The sequence below is a fragment of the Hippoglossus hippoglossus genome, chromosome 7, assembly GCF_009819705.1.
Source record: "Hippoglossus hippoglossus isolate fHipHip1 chromosome 7, fHipHip1.pri, whole genome shotgun sequence".
Taxonomy (NCBI): Eukaryota; Metazoa; Chordata; class Actinopteri; order Pleuronectiformes; family Pleuronectidae; genus Hippoglossus; species Hippoglossus hippoglossus.
Window position 1 is genome coordinate 14,420,754 of NC_047157.1, and position 17,654 is coordinate 14,438,407.

The 17,654-nt window shown below is 39.4% G+C and overlaps 2 protein-coding genes across 2 annotated transcripts; one reads left to right on the top strand and one right to left on the bottom strand.

The window, feature by feature from the left end:
- Window positions 1-1,328: 1,328 nt before the first annotated feature.
- Window positions 1,329-15,027, bottom strand: elapor1 (endosome-lysosome associated apoptosis and autophagy regulator 1). The gene is made up of 22 exons (XM_034589728.1): window positions 14,905-15,027; window positions 12,694-12,814; window positions 12,374-12,554; window positions 12,109-12,256; window positions 11,935-12,015; window positions 11,448-11,553; window positions 11,203-11,352; window positions 10,840-10,928; window positions 10,034-10,211; window positions 9,689-9,817; window positions 8,627-8,717; window positions 8,380-8,485; window positions 8,155-8,292; window positions 6,939-7,193; window positions 6,026-6,202; window positions 5,791-5,941; window positions 4,344-4,437; window positions 4,074-4,175; window positions 3,824-3,950; window positions 3,292-3,470; window positions 3,021-3,186; window positions 1,329-2,135 (listed from the first exon to the last, which is right to left on the bottom strand). Exons 1-22 carry the CDS (start codon window positions 14,989-14,991, stop codon window positions 2,049-2,051), a joined length of 2,943 nt encoding a protein of 980 aa, XP_034445619.1. The 5' UTR covers window positions 14,992-15,027; the 3' UTR covers window positions 1,329-2,048.
- Window positions 15,028-15,894: 867 nt separating this feature from the next.
- Window positions 15,895-17,567, top strand: c7h1orf194 (chromosome 7 C1orf194 homolog). Its single transcript, XM_034589729.1, has 4 exons — window positions 15,895-15,990; window positions 16,737-16,853; window positions 16,939-17,054; window positions 17,152-17,567. Exons 1-4 carry the CDS (start codon window positions 15,916-15,918, stop codon window positions 17,243-17,245), a joined length of 402 nt encoding a protein of 133 aa, XP_034445620.1. The 5' UTR covers window positions 15,895-15,915; the 3' UTR covers window positions 17,246-17,567.
- The last annotated feature ends 87 nt before the right edge of the window (window positions 17,568-17,654 follow it).

A 17,654-nucleotide genomic window follows, 5' to 3' on the forward strand; every position in this document is an offset into this window, starting at 1 on the left:
AAGTTAAGATAAGATAAAACTTTATTGATCCACACAATGGGGAAATTCCGTTTTTGCAGAAGCAGGGAAGTCAGAATGAGATAGACAAGGGAATACAAATATTCGGTTATATGTTCTGCAAATAATTTTTGAAACTTGCACTTTACTCTGGTACTTTTACTTTATACTTCTACCACTAGACAAATATCGTACTTTTGACACATCATGGGTGTCCCTACTGCCAGCTGACTGTTTAACTGTAGCACCTTGTTAATTTGGGAAATTAGACTAATTATATAAAATAAGACATATAATGTATTTTTTCCATTACTTTTAAGTTATGTTTTAATATTCAATATTCTATTTGGGATTTTGATTATATAATATGCTGTATTTGATTTTAAATTATACTGTTTTATTTTGCTTCTTGTCTTTAAAGTTGTGTATTCTTGTTTTATTTGTCCTCTTTGTGATGCACTTTATAACAGCTGAATGATACTATTTAAATAAAGATATTATTATTTTATTATTACTGTTGTTGTTGTTGTAAGGACAAGATGATACTTTCTTGATGAGTAAGTAATCAGCATTAGCTGCTGCAACTTTAGTGATGTACTCATAAATGGATCAATATTTATCATTGAGTATCAATCATGTAATAAATTCGGAAACATTACATTCTGTGCAATGATAACTTACTTTTGGTACTTGAAGGATATTTGATGCTAAAACCTTAGAATTTTTACTAGAGCAAAATCTTGAATGCATGAATTTTACTTGTAACAAAGTAGTTCAACACAGGGGTACTTCTTCCAACACTGGTGATGGAAAGATTATTTAGAACAGTGGATCAAAGTTGCAGAACACAATGTAAATGTACTCCATTAAAAGTAAAATGTTGGTAACATTTCACATTTACTTTTGTAAAAGTGAAATAAAAATGATTACCAGTAAAGTGTTCGTGCAGTGTCAAAAGTATAAATATAGAATGTACAATATAGTTTTATAGTTTATTGTAAGATTATAATCATTGCTAAAGCATTGATGTGTAAACACCATTTTAATATTGTTGATTGACATGTTGGAGTTAATAATTATTAGGATTTCCTTTACCACTGGATAAGTAATCTAAAAGAATACATCATTCATTCATTAACTGAACATGTTTTATATGTAAACAATCTTAATCCATGAAATAACTCATACCTATAGCTGATACATACATTTAAAACAAGTTAAAAGTACTTTCAGTCTCAGTTGTAGTGAAAGAGAAGTGTAAAGTAGCAGAAAGAGAAGTGTAAAGTAGCAGAAAGAGAAGTGTCAAGTAGCAGAAAACTTAAGCACAATTCTTCTCTTAGTAATCACTGCTTACCATACTTGATTTAGCAAGATTTACAATGTGTGTTTGAGTGTGTGTGTGTGTGTGTGTGTGTGTGTGTGTGTGTGTGTGTGTGTGTGTGTCTGTGTATGTGTGTGCGTGTGTATGAAGTGATGAAATGTTTCGTGCTCTGCGATGTGATACTACAAGAAGAACCTGAAGGCAGCATTTGAGTTCATTAATTTTGAGAGATGCACATTTGTAGTTTTTCAGTGTAGAAAATGTCTTTACTTCACAGTAAAACAAAATAATGTCCTAAACTTAAATGCAGCAGACAGGGTTATCAAATGCCATAGCAAATAAAAATAATATATTACCAAATAACAATATCTGACTGAACTAGATCTCTGGTCTAATAAAAAGAGAAAAATGAAATACATAGTAAAATGTATGTAAAATGTACACAAACAATCACATCTATAAAAAGTGTGACTTCATCCACAGTCTCAGATAATCTTTGAAACACAGTTTTGAAGTCTTTAAAACACAGATTATCCCCAATGTGGAGACTTTGTATTTAACTATTAGATTTGGAACATGACAAATAATACTAATCACCACTCTTAGTAAGCCTACATCCTTTGTAACAAATAAAAATCGTTCACAGCCCATCTCTGTTTTCTAGAACACCACAAACATCTGTTGGAGGTGTGTTGATGTCAAACCATCGAAGATCTGTTCATCGTCTGATTTAAGCTTCATCCGAGTCATAGTCGTCCTGTTGGAGGCGAGAAGATGACGACTTCAGTGGAACCGAGTCAAATCCGTCTGACGTCCTCTGAAAACACACAGGGAGAATAACAAGAAGCATGAAAAGCAGCCCCATACTGTATGTGTGTGTGTACTGTATCTTTACTTATATTTTTGTGAGGACCATTTTGAGTATAGACCTCATGGAGTGTTAGGCCGGTCCTCACTTTTTCAAAGAGCTGTTTGTAGCCTCAGACTTGCTTTTAGGGTCAGGATAGAGAACTTTAAGACAACACAATTAAATAGTGGTGAATGAGCCCTGGCAACTGGTTTTTGAATGTCATATTGATTCTTATTCTTTCTGATTAAGGCATATATTTATATATATATATATATACAACGCATAGTTAGAGCTATAGAAGCTAGTTTTAGCTTCATACAAGAAAAGACAATGGGAGGAGGAGGTCAGGGTTGAGCAAAAAAAATCAGTTAGGTTACATATTGAAATAGAAAATAATGGAAAAAATGATATGTCAGGGATATGTTGGATATTGAGATACTCATGTTGGGGTTAGGAAAAGAAAAGCAGGGTTGGATTAAATAGAAAGAAACTAAATGGTTAGGTTTAGAAAATAATTGGGTTTTTTTAAGTTAGTTTTAAAATAAAAAAATTACCTTCTATGATTTTAAAGGGGGAGAAAAACCAAAATGAAAAAAAATATTGAGCTGTGATTATTAAAGGTAACGCACACAGTTTGGTTGAAAGGCAGCCAGGCCAATAATTGCGAGGTGGGAAGGTTTTAATCAAATAATTATAATAGATAAGTCTAAAACAGGTTTAGGCTTGGTGTTTAGTCGTGATGGTGAATGTTAGGGCGAGGAGTGAGGGAATGCATCATGCCAATGTGTGTCCTCACTAAAATGAAAGTACAACAATGTTTGTGCGTATGTGTGAGTGGAGCGGTTTACAAACCTCTCGTGAGAAGGACTTAATTTTGGTGAAAAAAGATTTCTTGGTGAGGTCCATGAGGTCGTCCTCTGTGTCCTCTCCCTCCATTATAGCACAGCTGTCTGCGGTGGGCAGCTCACACTCTTGACCTCCGGAGCTCATCATCAGCTTGGAGTATTTATACTGCAGCCTGCAGGTGGAGGATGACAGGGATACAGAAATCTGATTGGAAAAGCTTTCATGCAATTACTTTAACAAACAACCAAAAAGAGAATGGGGAGCTAAATGGTCTCACTTGCGCGTCTTCTTCCAGAAATAGCAGCTGACACTGATGAGCAGCACAGCAGCAATTATTCCCGTGGTCACACCAAACTTGAGCCAGAAATCCAGACTCACACAGGCGCTCACTTTTTGTGCTGGTAGAGACACTCCTCCATAACACTGCAACGGCTGCTGCCACACATAGGTGGTTTTCTGGGGGGGGAAATAATCCTCAAATTGTTTTTAAGGGATAAATAACATTGATTGATTGATTGATTGATTGATTGTTGAACTGTTCCTTTAAATGTGCCCTTAAACAATAGATGAAGATCAGCGTTTCTGTGTCACACACACACACACACAGCACAGTAAGTAAAATACAAGATGCTGCTCTTTGTGGTTAAATGATCACATGAACTGGAAAGCTCAATCTATCTTCTACTATACATTCTTACATATTCGGTATATTTAGAATCTTTAAGTATTTATTTTCACACAGGATGAGTTTCGAGTTGATCTGTGATGGATTGGTGGGGTTGAGGAGGTAAAGTGTTTTTTGTCTCTACCTGTATTCCCTGGATACAAGCGCTGACGATTTCTCTGTAGTGGCTTTTGGTGCAGAGTGGACATGCATGCTGGCTCTGCCACAGGAGGTGGAACACACAGCCATCACACGTCCCTTCTGAACAGTTTCTGTGGAGGAAAACAAAGTAAAAGAGAGGTTTGGAAGCTTCGCGTGGAAAAATGTTTCTCCAGGGAGCCACTTTGTCCAGAGAGCTGAGTCAGAAAACCGAGCTCGGTTGCGGTGTGAGATACCTCGGCAGCGTGATCTGGTCTTTAGCAGTCAGCGCTGGATCACATCTCAGTCTGATGGCGGCCGACCTGCCTTGTTTACAAGTCTGAGTCGTCTCACCGGACCTGGACATGTCACAAACATGACAAACGTAAAGGTCTAAACTTATCTATACGATTTTGATTCTCGATTTCATTTTATTGCTTAAGCATCACTGCATTCATTGTGAAACATATGCATTTGAGGGCATCACAGTGGATGAACAAAACAGGATAAATCTTGATCGTATTTACTTGTAATAGAAGATGACGTCTGGCAGCATGGACTCAGTCGGGAACAGCCAATCAGGAGAAGAGATGCTGCTCAGCGTCGTGTCAGTGGTCACACCTTCACAATGACAACATGTTACATATGTTTGTTATCTGATAAATGACATTAACACAGTTTAAACCAACGGCTCTACCATCTTTTTCTTGCAACACCCCACAAAACAAAGCCTGTTTTGATGCCTCAGCCTGGGAGCTGTTTAATCTCAGAGGGATTCAACTTTTTTTTGTTTCATCTGAGACATTTTCAGAATCTTGAAGCGGTAAACACAGTAAGAAACAATAGGCTTGGGTTTAGTTCAATGCCAACATGCTCACAGTGACACAGTAAACCGTTTGATATACACAGACTGTAATGATGGACGACATGACAGGTCTGTAAAAGTGAAGCCTTGATCGCCCCCTGGTGGCTGGCTGCAGTATAGGTTATAAACCCTGCCTCCTGCATGTCAATGGATGGGACATGGTCCAAACTAAAAAAGTCAAAGTACACAATAAATACATTATTCTTAAAGATGGTTTCTGTTATTTAAGGTAATTCATATCACACAGTTTTTGGTGTGTTTGGTTTTAATTGGTTATTTGTTGCTATAAAAACGAGGTGAAACATTATGATTAACAACTGAGACTGACTCATGATTGGACCAGCCTCATAGATATCAGTGCCATAATCATGTTTGAATAATTTTTTTATCAAGCAGATGAATTATTCCTTGCAAAATAAAAAAAACAACCCTATTTCGCAATGTTAAAGAAAGTTCCTGGATCCGGCCCTTTGTCCAGATCAGCACCAAAATTCCAAGGGTTCTGTCTTGGCCAATCCCCCATCCTTCCACCAAGTTTACTGGAAACCAACGCAGTAGTTTTTGCGTAATTCTACTGACAATCTAACAAACCAACAAACAAAGAAGCAGGGCCAATAACACAACCTCCTTGACGACGGTAATATTATATAATTCCGCCGCAATTAGATATAGTTCTATACGACAGCAGAGTAAATAATCGATGGTAAAGAAATGAGTAGCTGAAGCACCATTAGTGGCAATAAAACCAACAGAGGAGCTAAATGAGAGTGCTCTCTATTTATCTATGAAACACTCATGACCAAATAAGGCACAGTCAGAGATAGAAGTTATGGAAAGAACGTCCTTAGGTGATATTTACTAAGGGTTTCACATTAGTGTGGACCACACAGGTTTTTCCAAGCACTGACACATTATGATGCTGAGTGAAAAATCCTGACGCAACACACCACCCGCGTGTGTGAGAGAACAGACTGTGCTACCACAGTTTACTGCCCTTCCTTAATGTTTGGACATTTTCATCACACTTTTCAGCAAACGACCGAATCTTTTGTTGGAAAGATCGTACAAATATATCATGGCATTGTACAGGTGGGGCATTCAGTCCGTACCGACAACTGAGTCCCCGATGAGGAACGGCTGTGAGGACACCACGCTCTGACTCCTGATTTCAGACGGAACCACAGTGGACTGGCAGACGTAACCCTTGACTTCCTTCCCACTCCCCGTTGCGTTGTCTACACAGGTAGCTGGCATACGACCCTGTAAGAGAAACACAACAGGTGAAAGTCCATGAGAAAATGTAATTTACACAAAAAACATAAATATGGATTGTGGCTTTCTGACCTCTTTCCCACACAGAGCCACATTAAAGCTCTGGAGATATTTCAGGCCTTTGTTGGTGAAGCGGGGGCTGCTGTGGAAGCCGGTGACGTTGGCCAGAGGAGAGAAGTCATAGTGCAGCAGTGCTCCCCCTCTCGTCTGCACATCCAGCGCACAGTCACTGAGACACGCTGAGTAGGCCTGGAGGGCGAGGTCAGGAAGTCAACACATGCATTTACATGCACTTCATAGTCTGTTTGTAGTGGGTGGATTCATGTGGGAGACATTACATTAGAGATATTCTAACAGCTTGTTCTAAAAAAAGATTTCTGATGTGGAACAAGATATATATTATAATTTTAAAAAGCACAAATGAGGTAAAAAGCACTTAAGTCAACATTAATTTAGGTAATTAAGCTGTAAACAATTAAATATAAAAAAATATTTATTTTTCATAAGGGAGAACAGGTAAACAAGAACAAGCATTATCATATATAGATATATAGATACAGATATAGATACAGATATAGTTGAATTCAATTCAGTTTTTAGGATTGTAGAAATGCTGAGGTCCAACCCATCAAGTGACAATTTGCAAAATTATCTGATTTGATTGTTTTAAATTTTATTCATCCATTAATCCCCAAATGATATTTTGAAGCCTTGTGCAAATTGCCATGGAAGCAAATATTAAATCATATTCAATATAACTTAATTTTATCATTTCCTTTTTGTTAAAATTGTATTGTTAAGGAATAAACTAAAAACATGAAACTCATCCTTTAATAAAACCCCACAGTGTGTTCATGTGTTGAAAGAAAATCCTCAATCTTCCAGAAAAAAGCCTGAGGACATGAAGTCACCTGTAAACACTGATAGATTCAGTCATGGCTTTGTGTTTAGAGTTTCTCAGTGACCAGCATTTTGTTGGTCTCACCTTGTTTCTCTTTGTGTTTGGACCACAGCGGATACAGGCGTCCTCTCCGACCGGCTGCTCAGCCCTGATGATAGTGTTTGCAGAGCATCTCTTGCAGAACCCTGTCCTGTTGACCATATAGTGTCCCGGTGGGCAGGGAACACAGGCCTCGTCGGAGCTCATGGCGCAGCGGCGACACTGTGAGGCTACACCTCCGACCACGTTGGTGATGTGGATGGCGTAGATCTTTGCAATGTCACCACTGTACTTCCTCTCCTGAGGGAAGAGAAGCATTAGGTCTCAGTCACCCGTTGAGTCCCTCTATACACAGTGAGATTGCTTTATATATATATATAAATTTAAGTATTGTAACTATTCGCAAATTTAAGGTGCCGGATTTGAGTATTTACCTTTTCTGCTACTTTCTATATCCCCTTACTTTGCAGATTCAGATTAGAAATATAAAATAGAATCAACAAATAATTATGATGTATTATTTTAGATAAAGATAAGACCCGGTTGATCCTGAGGGGAAATAATATATATAATTTGCATATTTTAAAATTAGATTTTTTTGGTTTAACTAATGCTTTTACTTTGGATTCTTTAAATATAATTTGTAAGGTAATACTTTTGTACTTTCACTTAAGTAAAAGTGAAAATGAATGTGAATGTATTCAAGGAGAAGTTCTTCAACCACAGTATATCTTATCCACAGTGCGCGTGCATTCCAAAGGTCATGTTGACTTTTTTTCTGAGGCAGACACACAGCTCCACACTGCCCTCTGGTGTTAAGAGCAATGTTTGGAGGTAACCCTAACCTTCTCTCCTCAGTCAGTGCAAAAACGCAGATGAAATATGATACTGCAGCAGTTTCTCAGCTTCTGTGATATTTTAAAACATTTACAGTCATTCTCTGTGCTTCATCTTAATCACCTCTTGCTGTTCCTCACTCAGTGTTTAAATGAGTTTATTCTTTTATGCTTATCCGGATAATGACAATTCTTTATGAAGTTTTCTCTCTGATGAGGCAACACAAATAAGACACTAACACAGGGAGAATTCAAGTAACAAGGTAAACTTTAAAACTAAAAATGTCCTTAACCGTCATTGTTAAGATGATGTCAGTAATTTGATGAAAGTTTTTGAGTCTTGCTTTTATGTTCATTTCTGCCTGAGGGACTGAAACAGATCGTCACATAGTTTTTTGGGTTGTGCTGCTGTGTTCGTGTCTCACCATGTTAAATTCCTCTGTGCGTTGAAACGTCCACGTGAAGCTGACGGTGCTGTTGCTCTGGATGAGGTAGGAGTACGACTGTTTGCTGCTGCTGCCTTTCCACTGCTCCACCACAACGTTATTCCACTGACTATAACCCTGCGGGAGAAATGCATTTTATTCACACTCCTGTTCACGTGATGCTCGACGACTTTATCATCACCTGACGCAGAGAGTTTCACTCACAGCGAGGAAGAGGAGTTTGCATTCAGCTGTGCACATGGTCTCAAAGACAAAGGTGATGCGAGACAGTTCACTCCTTTCACTGTCTTTGGCCAGAGACTGAGGCAGCCTGCGGAGACACGTGACATTTCAATCAACTTTTCTTACACACACACACACACACACACACACACACACACACACACACACACACACACACTGTACAGAAAGTTGTATGTGTAATTTCTTCAAGAGAAATGTTTGACTTCACCTGTATCCAGGGACGTTGAGCATCAGCATCAGATAATCTGTGTCCTGATCACCAGGGGTTGTGTAAACGTATTCTCCAGCCACCTCCCATGCTGTGAATACAGATTAAAAAACAAAGTGATACATTCCTATGCTGGTAAACCATACTCTGTTTATAAAGATGGACGACCTGACAGCTCCCCAAAAGCCTCCTCCATGTTAGTGGATAGGAGGTAGCCCAAAGTAAAAAGTCACAAGTACAGGACAAATCATCTTTCCTCAAAGATGGTTTCTGACATTTCAGGTGGTTCTTATCAAACCGATGTCCAAGCGCTCATTTTTACGGTAAATTTGGTTATAATTGCAAATTTGATGCTATAAAAACAGGGTGACACGTCATGATTGACAGCTGAGACTGACTTATGATTGGTCAAGCGGGACATCAAAACCCCACAGCCTCCCCCCATGCTAACTACTGCGCAGGCAAAGCCTTCAAATGCGTAAGCCGGGGATGTCCGTATCCAGGATATTTTGGAATCATTTCTAGAAAGTGGGAGGAAGAGGAGACCTGTCGTCTTTCTTTAAATACAGTCTGTGTCCGACCAATAACACACACACACACACACACACACACACACACACACACACACACACACACACACACACACACACACACACACACACACACACACAAAACATCATGAAATACTTATAAATATGGATTACAACCACAAGTGTTGCAGTAAGAAATTGTGATGCTGAGCATGTCAATTTAGTTTCTGACCATGGACAAAATAATTGACTTAATGATCTTAAGGTTTGTTTACAAACTTCTGCATCATTAGATATTTAGTTAAGGTTATTCTGTTAAAACGCGGATTGTTTTATACAAAAATCCTCTCAAATGAATGATTCCTGGGCATAAATGATGTCATATTGTTCATTCTCTATCTGTTTGAAGAAGGGTCTTACAGTATTTTTTGGAAAGTGATTACTTCTATTCCGTGATGCTCTGAGGTCATTATCAGGTCAGCTGTTATGACGTCTACCCTCTTCGACGCTGTGCGGCCTGATATTTTCTTACCCGTTTTGTGTTCGGAGCCTCTCAACTCTTTGCTGAAGATGGAGCTCTTCATGTTGCTCGGCATCGTGTTCCACCATTTGTACTCGAACCCCACCACTGGCTCTGTGCCGACAGCACACTGAGCACAGGCTGTGGGTAGATAATGCGTTATCACGTAAACATACAGGTTTCAGTGTGTACCTTGAATCTGGATGAAACCGGAGTTAAGCAGCACCACTATCAAGTTTGAATGTGAAAATGAAAAAAAGTCCAGTGTTGTATAATCAGTGTTTAAAGCTTTTATAAACAGAACAAACTCTTATATCAATATAAAATTTGTTAATGATTGTGATAGTGGCTCTGTACCTATTCCGTTTGAGTAGAGGCCGTTGGTGCAGGGTTGGCAGGTGGAGGAGTTGGTGACAAAGAAACCAGGGTTACATGGTGGACAGGTATGTTTCTCCCCTGATGCAGGAAGCGTCACCGCTCCTTCAATGGTCTCGTTGCAGATCTTCGGTTCAATCCACTTGTACATGAGCTGCGTCTGAGACACAGAACAAGCCAGATATAAACACATGGAAGAGGTGACCAGTGGCTCTGTGACACAATCAGCAAAGACAGTGTACATCTAAGGACACACAACAGCTACAACAGATGATTGTGACCAGCAGGATTCTGAAAGACCCGCCTGTTGTTGTATGTCTCCATCAACCAGTGCAGTTTCAGCCGTCATACATTTTTTTCCAGAGTCATATGAGGTCACAATGACCATTAACCAGTAAAGTCTGATTCATTTTGAGTCCAACTGACATCGGGTCACAATTTGAAGACATTGTCAAAATACAGACTTGATATATAGTGTTCAAGAGGCCAAAAATGTGTTTTCTGAGGCCACAGTGACCTTGAACTTTGACCTTTGATTACTAAAATATAATCAATTTATCTGTGAAGGCAGGTTAATGATCTTTGACCACCAACTTCTAATAAGTTCATCCACGAGTCCAAGTGATAATTCATACCAAATTGAAACAGCTTTCGCATTCAACAGAATGCGAAAGCTACTCTGGCCGGTAGCTGTTGGCAGCGCGGAGGCATAAAAATGAGGCAGGTTCAGCAGAGGTGAGGCTGCATGACAGCTGCCTCCACGTATTATATCTTTGTGTCCACATTACCTTTCCCTCAGAGTCACAAGGTGTGTGAGTGTAGAAGTAGTCAATGTTTGTGCATGCTGGTCTCGGTTCACAGCTCCCTGAACCAGCCTCTGAAAAAACAGAAAAACAAAGCCGGATACGAGAAGGGAAAAGAACAGCTTACATTAAGATCCAGTGATAAGAGACTGCACATACTGTGTGACCTCTAGAGCTGTAAATGATGTATTTGCGTGCAGATATTACTATATTAGACTGTACTATATGTGCAGCAATATGCAAATACAAAGCGGTTCATCCACAATCGCGATGGCGAGTTAAAGAACACGCCAGTGAGTGATATGATACTCTTTGTGGACAGAGCATTATAAACGCAAACATGAATACCTGCATATTTGTCTTGTTCACACTGATGGCAAACAGTGGCGCCCTTAGTGGAGTAGGTACTAGCGGGGCAGGGGGCACAGCGGGCAGATCCTGCTTTGGCACTGTGGGTGCCAGATTTACAGCGGAAACACTCGGATGTGTACGCCACACCTGGAAGAAAAAATCATTAACAGCGGAAAACAGAAGAGGAGGAGTGAAGAAGTTGTTTTAGCCGGGCTGCACACAACGCTCAGGGGTTAGTCTACCTGAGATGGCGATGTTTCTCAACAGCACAGGTTTGACAGTGTCGGCCGGCAGAGTGTACGCTGTGGTTCTCCAATACAGCACATTGTTGCCCTTGTTCAGCTCAACCTGCACAGAGTCGGTGTGAAAAGTGAAAGAGGAACAGAAGAGAAATAGAGGAGCACAGATTAATCTCTATAAACAGATTTTGTGTGTGAATATACATAATCTGTAAGCAGGGGACAAGACTTTGGAGGAAAAAGAGGCACAACCCATCAACGGAAATGCATTGGGAGTCTGCTTTTGGGTGCCATCTGGACCTTAAACACCTACAAAATCTATCGCTGTTTGTGTTTTGTTTGAAGAAACGTTCAATTTAACTAATGAAAGAAACTGCAGTGTAAACCGTGTACAGGGGACAGAAGAGTCTTGGCCCAGATGTCCACTGTCCACATTGGAAGCCCCAAAATATTGTTGCCCCTAGAGGCTAAAGATTTCCCTCGGACTAACCTTGTATTTACTCCAGTTTTTCTCTGAGGTCTTCATCCAGCGGTTTTCGGAGTCTGTGGACTGACACTGGTCATTCTGAATCTGCAGGAGAGGAGGGAAAAGAACACGAGGTCACCAAGTATTTCCCCCTGGAAACAGCTTCATCACAACCCACAGTCACTTTAAATCACTTACAAAGAACTCAAAGTAGATGCTGCTCTCCTCGTAGAAATACTCGAAGGACACAGTCCCAGGCTCCTTCAGACTCACAGCGTAGGACAACAACGCTATGCACTCATCTGTGTTTGAGGCGATGTAATCACCCTTTGGAGTCCAGGTTGAGCTGGAATCAGCAGCAGAGACTGTTTAATGTTTCTTGAAACCGACTAAACACTGAGAATAATCGATCGAGACAAAAGAGATCAAATAAAGACTTTTGTGAGGAACGGTATATATTTACTTGGAGCAGTCGGTCTGGCTGTCCCCTCCATTTGTTACCTCCCCATGGGTGACAAAACCTGTGGGCAGGCTGTCCCACTCATCAAACGCCACCCCGGTGCCCAGAGAGTAGGTGCCTGCTGCACACTTCTGACACTCCTGTGACTGCATGTCCAGAAACTCCCCCTCACTACAGGAGAAGGCTGGAGGAGGAAAAAACTAAAAAACGTGCACATGGCAATGAACAGATACAGTTTTATATATTTACACCTGAAAGCTGGAATATAGGGTGAAGGTTTTCAGAAGGTGTACAAATACAACATGTAAAAGTAAGAAACTCACTGCACTGAGTGCCTTTGACTGGATCTGGTAGACCCGTGCATGTGTTGGCTTTGTTGGGAACCGCCACTCGCCATCGAGAGCCCAGTACGTCACACTCGGTGTACTCAAAGTGATAATCTGACTGCAAGGACAAAACACAGGTGTGAGGTTCACACAGCAAGTTGAAAAACACCACAGAAGAATTGAAAGAGCTACGATCTGCCTATTAATCAAATTATTTGATTAATCAGTCATTTTATCTACAGAATTATAGAAAATAGGTTTACCATAGAAAAAACTATCCAAGTTGAGGATATTGTGGTTTATCCAACCAAATGTTCAAAACCAACAAAATATTTTGTTTACTGTCATGTACGACAAAGAAAGGCATCAAATCCTCACATTTTGGAAACTAAAACCAAGAAAATCTTTAAACAGAAACAAACAATATATTCATCTTTTTATTCATTTTTTTTATCCATTTATTTATTTGTATAGCATTTCTAAAAACCAGTACAAATACATAAAAAAATAACATTTAAAAGTTTGAAGTCATGACACCAACAACAATAATAAAAACTAGAATTAGGTAAGATCAGAGAACACTGCACAAAAAAAGTATGTTTTAAGTTTTGGTTGAAAGAAAGCTACTGACTTACAGTCTGACTAATGGATTAATTGACTGTTGCAGCTCTGCAGAAGATGCACGTGAAATAGAATTTAGGCTGTTCATAAAAATGCCTGATTTTTTTTTTCTCAAACAAGGCCAGCCTCTTTTACAAATAAAAGTTGGAGCAAATATTGACCCAGGAGTCGGTCTCAACTGTTTTTAATCTCATTCATCAAGGATGTGCTGACTCTGGAGCCTCGGGGTTTATTTACTTGGCCGAGGGGGAGAAATGGTGATTCATCTATTCCTTCTGTAAACAGGGAATTTGGGTATTGTCGCAGAACTTTGGAGACAGAGGGAGCTCAAGTGCAGAGCTCAATAAGTGACTGTCAAACACTGCCCCACCCTTAATGATGTTATTTGTGATGATGTGACACAGCGTTAAAGGTTATCTTGTTGATCTGACACCTTCTGAAGCAAGTCATGAATACTGAGCACAGTGGGATCTTAAGACTCGCTCATTGACCAGCCTGCTGTTCCTGGGAAGGTCAGTCAGCACTAATCCAGGCCCACACACACACACACACACACACACACACACAGAGACACAGCCTGTGGGATTAATAGTTAACAGAAACACACACAGCAGCAGCAGCACTCCTCTGGCCTGTGTTTTCGATTAGAGCTGCTACATTAGCTGTGGGGGTATCAGGTGAACACGGCTCTATGTGGGAGGACCTGATGTAAAAATGCATTAAACTGTGGAGATGGGCCCCAGCCTAATCGCCTATACTGGAAACAAACATGAGGAAACCACGGCAACGGGACATCATGACCGCTGTGCCTCATGGTCAATGGACTGGCATGGAAACAGAGTCACCTGGAAAAAGTGGCAGCGACCACAGCTCTTTGCTTATCCTGAAAATAAAAGCTCACAGCTCCCTGGTAAACCACACACTCTGGCGTAATGTCCAAAGTCAGCTGATAAAATGTTTTATCAAACTGTTCTGTTGCTATGCAAAGTGAAAAACATGGAAAGGGGAGGACGGGGGGAGCACAGCAGCTGACGATGCAGCATATGGAAGATCTGGTAAAACAAGTGTGAGTGAATGACTAATGTAATTCAAACACTCAGAGAGCAAACATTTGTTCACTTCCCATAAACACGATATGTTCAAGTGTTGGTGCTGCTGAAACACACCGTCGAAATGTACTGATTCAAATCTCCCATTTAGAAAATGTACATTTTAATTTGTTAGCATTTAAAGTCAGTTCTCCGGCAGAACAAATTTTAAAACCCAGAACTTGAGCAGGTTTCACTGCATCGTCAGACATTAGGAGTGAAGCTGTTAAACAAGTTTTAGATCAAACTAGAAACACCTAGAATTTGTGTTCACAAACAGGCTGAACTTTCCTTTTAAAAGTCTCTTCACCTCAGAGCAACACACATGGATCATTTGTTGTTTTTTAGATAAAATGTCTATCTTATAATTCTGCTATTTTTTTTGTAAATGTAAAAAAGTTTTGTATTTACAGGAAAAAATCGTTATACCTGAAACTAAGTTAAACTCTGAAAGGGGTTGTTCCTGATAATGTATCAAAAGAGCCATGCAGCTCCTCACCTCCGTGCACAGGTGCAGATCCGCAGAGGCTTGTGCAAAAAGCAGCCACAGTGAAACGTGGCTCAGGTGAATCAGGCCTCGATGCATGGTCGCCTCCTGTCAGTGCTGAAGTGATGGAGCAGTGAAGGGTCTGACCTCAACCCTCAGGTGCAGGTGCTGCAGGAGGCGGGTGTAACACGTCAACTGGAAGCTGATTGGCTCCGGTAACTGTTTGCCATCATCTCCTGAAAAGACTCCAGACTTATTTGGAGCTGCAAGCTAATCAGTAATAACCAAAAGGTTATAAACAGTAAGTATACATTTTGCCATTTACATAGCAGTTATAAGTGGGACAATAATTTCTAAAGCAGTTGTGGGAAAAGTAAGAAAAGATAAATACATCCCACTGTGAAAAATACACAAAACTACAGAAGTGATGTCTTGCAAAATGTACTTGAATCCTCAAAATTAAAAGTATTCATTAGGATCATTTCATAGGCCTACGTGTCATTTTACAGTATTTTAATTGTGTTTTATTACATCTTCAAATATATTAGATTATATGATAATTATTACTGATGCATACATGTATAAGTGTAATTTAACAGTATTTAAATGGTGTTTTATGTATTCAAGTCTAATATTATATTATATGAACAGTATTACTGATGCATACATTTATAAGTGTAATTTTACATTTGAAGCTCAGTTGGATGATCAGAGGTGTTGGGCAGTTTAATCGGCAAAGCCCCCATTCTCATGAGGACGTTTCTGGACATAGTCAGACCCTAAGAATGTTTTTCGGTGTGAAACAATTGAAAAGTAAATCTGTCACTAATCTAAGAAATTATAAATTATGTTAAGGAATGAAATAAAATATTAAAGTGCATTGAAAACACACACTTTTGTTAAAGACAATAAGACTGCAGGGAGGAAAAGTTCCTAAACAAAGGTTTTATTTTGAAAGGGTCAACCGGAAAGTGTAGGTTGCTTAGAAACCAGGTGGTGTTTCGGTTCGTGTTGTTATTTAAGATGTCGAGCAGGGATCCTTTCTCCTCTCCAAAGTTAGAAAACGAGTTCAGCCTCAGCGGCTTCAGACCGCAGCTGGTGAGTTTATTTATCTATATTTAAACTTTCATTCCACATATTTAAACTTTCATTCCACATATATTTAAAACTTCATTCCATATATTCAAACTTTATTTATTATATTCAAACTTTCATTCCATATATTGAAAAAATGTATTCAATATATTCGTGCTTCATATTATAAATATACATTGTTATACTAAATTCCCTAAGGGTGTTAATAAATCTTTATATAATGTTTACCTGATGTTTGTTGTTTACCTAATGATAATAACTCACTTAAGTTTATTAATGTTTATCTGATGTGAATGTAGATTAGCTACTGATAACTCACTAATGTGCATTGTTAATTTGATATTAATGTAGTTTAGCTGCTGAAACCTCACTTGTGTTTATTAATGTTTATCCGATGTGAATGTAGATTAGCTACTGATAACTCGATTCTGTTTTTTAATGTGTTTGTAGTTTACCTACTGATAACTCACTTGTGTTTATTGATGTTAATCTGAAGTTAATGTGGCTGTTGGTGTCCAGAGTGTTGTAGAGTCTAATGGCTACACCATTGGTCTTGCTTCAAGTGTTCTACTACATTTGCAGGATTATAAAGCATGTCCAATGTTTGATCCTCTGAAATGTATTAGTCCAATACAGATTAAAATGACCCTCAGCAATGAGTGACCCATCATGCGATGCCAATTTGGTTTAACTTACATCAATTTGTTTTGTAAACTTGAATTCATTTCTCCTGCCCTCCTTCTGTGAAGAGACAAACATGCAAGAAACCAACACACCTCGCCCAGACTGAGGAACCGTGGAGTCGCCTCTATGATAGAGCAACTTTGGCCAGCACCAGACGCAGTGTTATGTCCGATGAGCTCCAGGTGAGCTCCAGCCAGGGGGGGTTCACCTTCTCTTATACAGCCAAAACTATATTATTAAATGCACCACTCGTCTTCTTTACCTCAGGCTCCGAACGACAGCCTCGACTTCCATTTAAACTCAGTCTATGATCACAACAAGGACCTCTTCTATAAAAAGAACCAGACTTTATATCAGAAGGAGAGCGTGTCCGAGGACCACAGGTGGGTGTTTGTGGTGGTGGACCGGCTCATCGGCTTCACTCTGGCCTTTCTGGATTCTCTTAAACTGTGTTAATAATGTTTTAATCATACTTTACAGGAAACATGAAAACGAAAATCTGCAGCAGACAGAAGAGAAAGACATCATCGTGTGGGTCGACCCACAGAGGCGCTCCATTCACAGCATCAAGTGACGCATGGAGGAAGTTCAGTGAAAATAAAATTCCCAACATTTATCACCACCGCAGATAACGCCTTTGTTCAGAAACTAATATTGAGCAATGCTTCTGATTCAGATCGATGAGTCTGGAGGAAAGTGTTTCTTAAATACCTGAGGGAGAACATGGGCGGCTTCTTTTCTACATGAAGCTTTGGGTACTTATCTAAAAGCGTTTTTGAATCACTTGCTTTTCTAAAAGACACGCTGAACACTGAAAGGTGACTGATGGTCATTTGATTTGATAAAACCCTTGAACCACAAATATCTTGATAAACACTGAACATCTTTTCGAATAAAAATAAACATTTATCTCACTCTTCCAATTCATGACTAAGATATTTAAATTTTGTCTTCACTTCTGTGCCGATTGAAAGATATGTCAT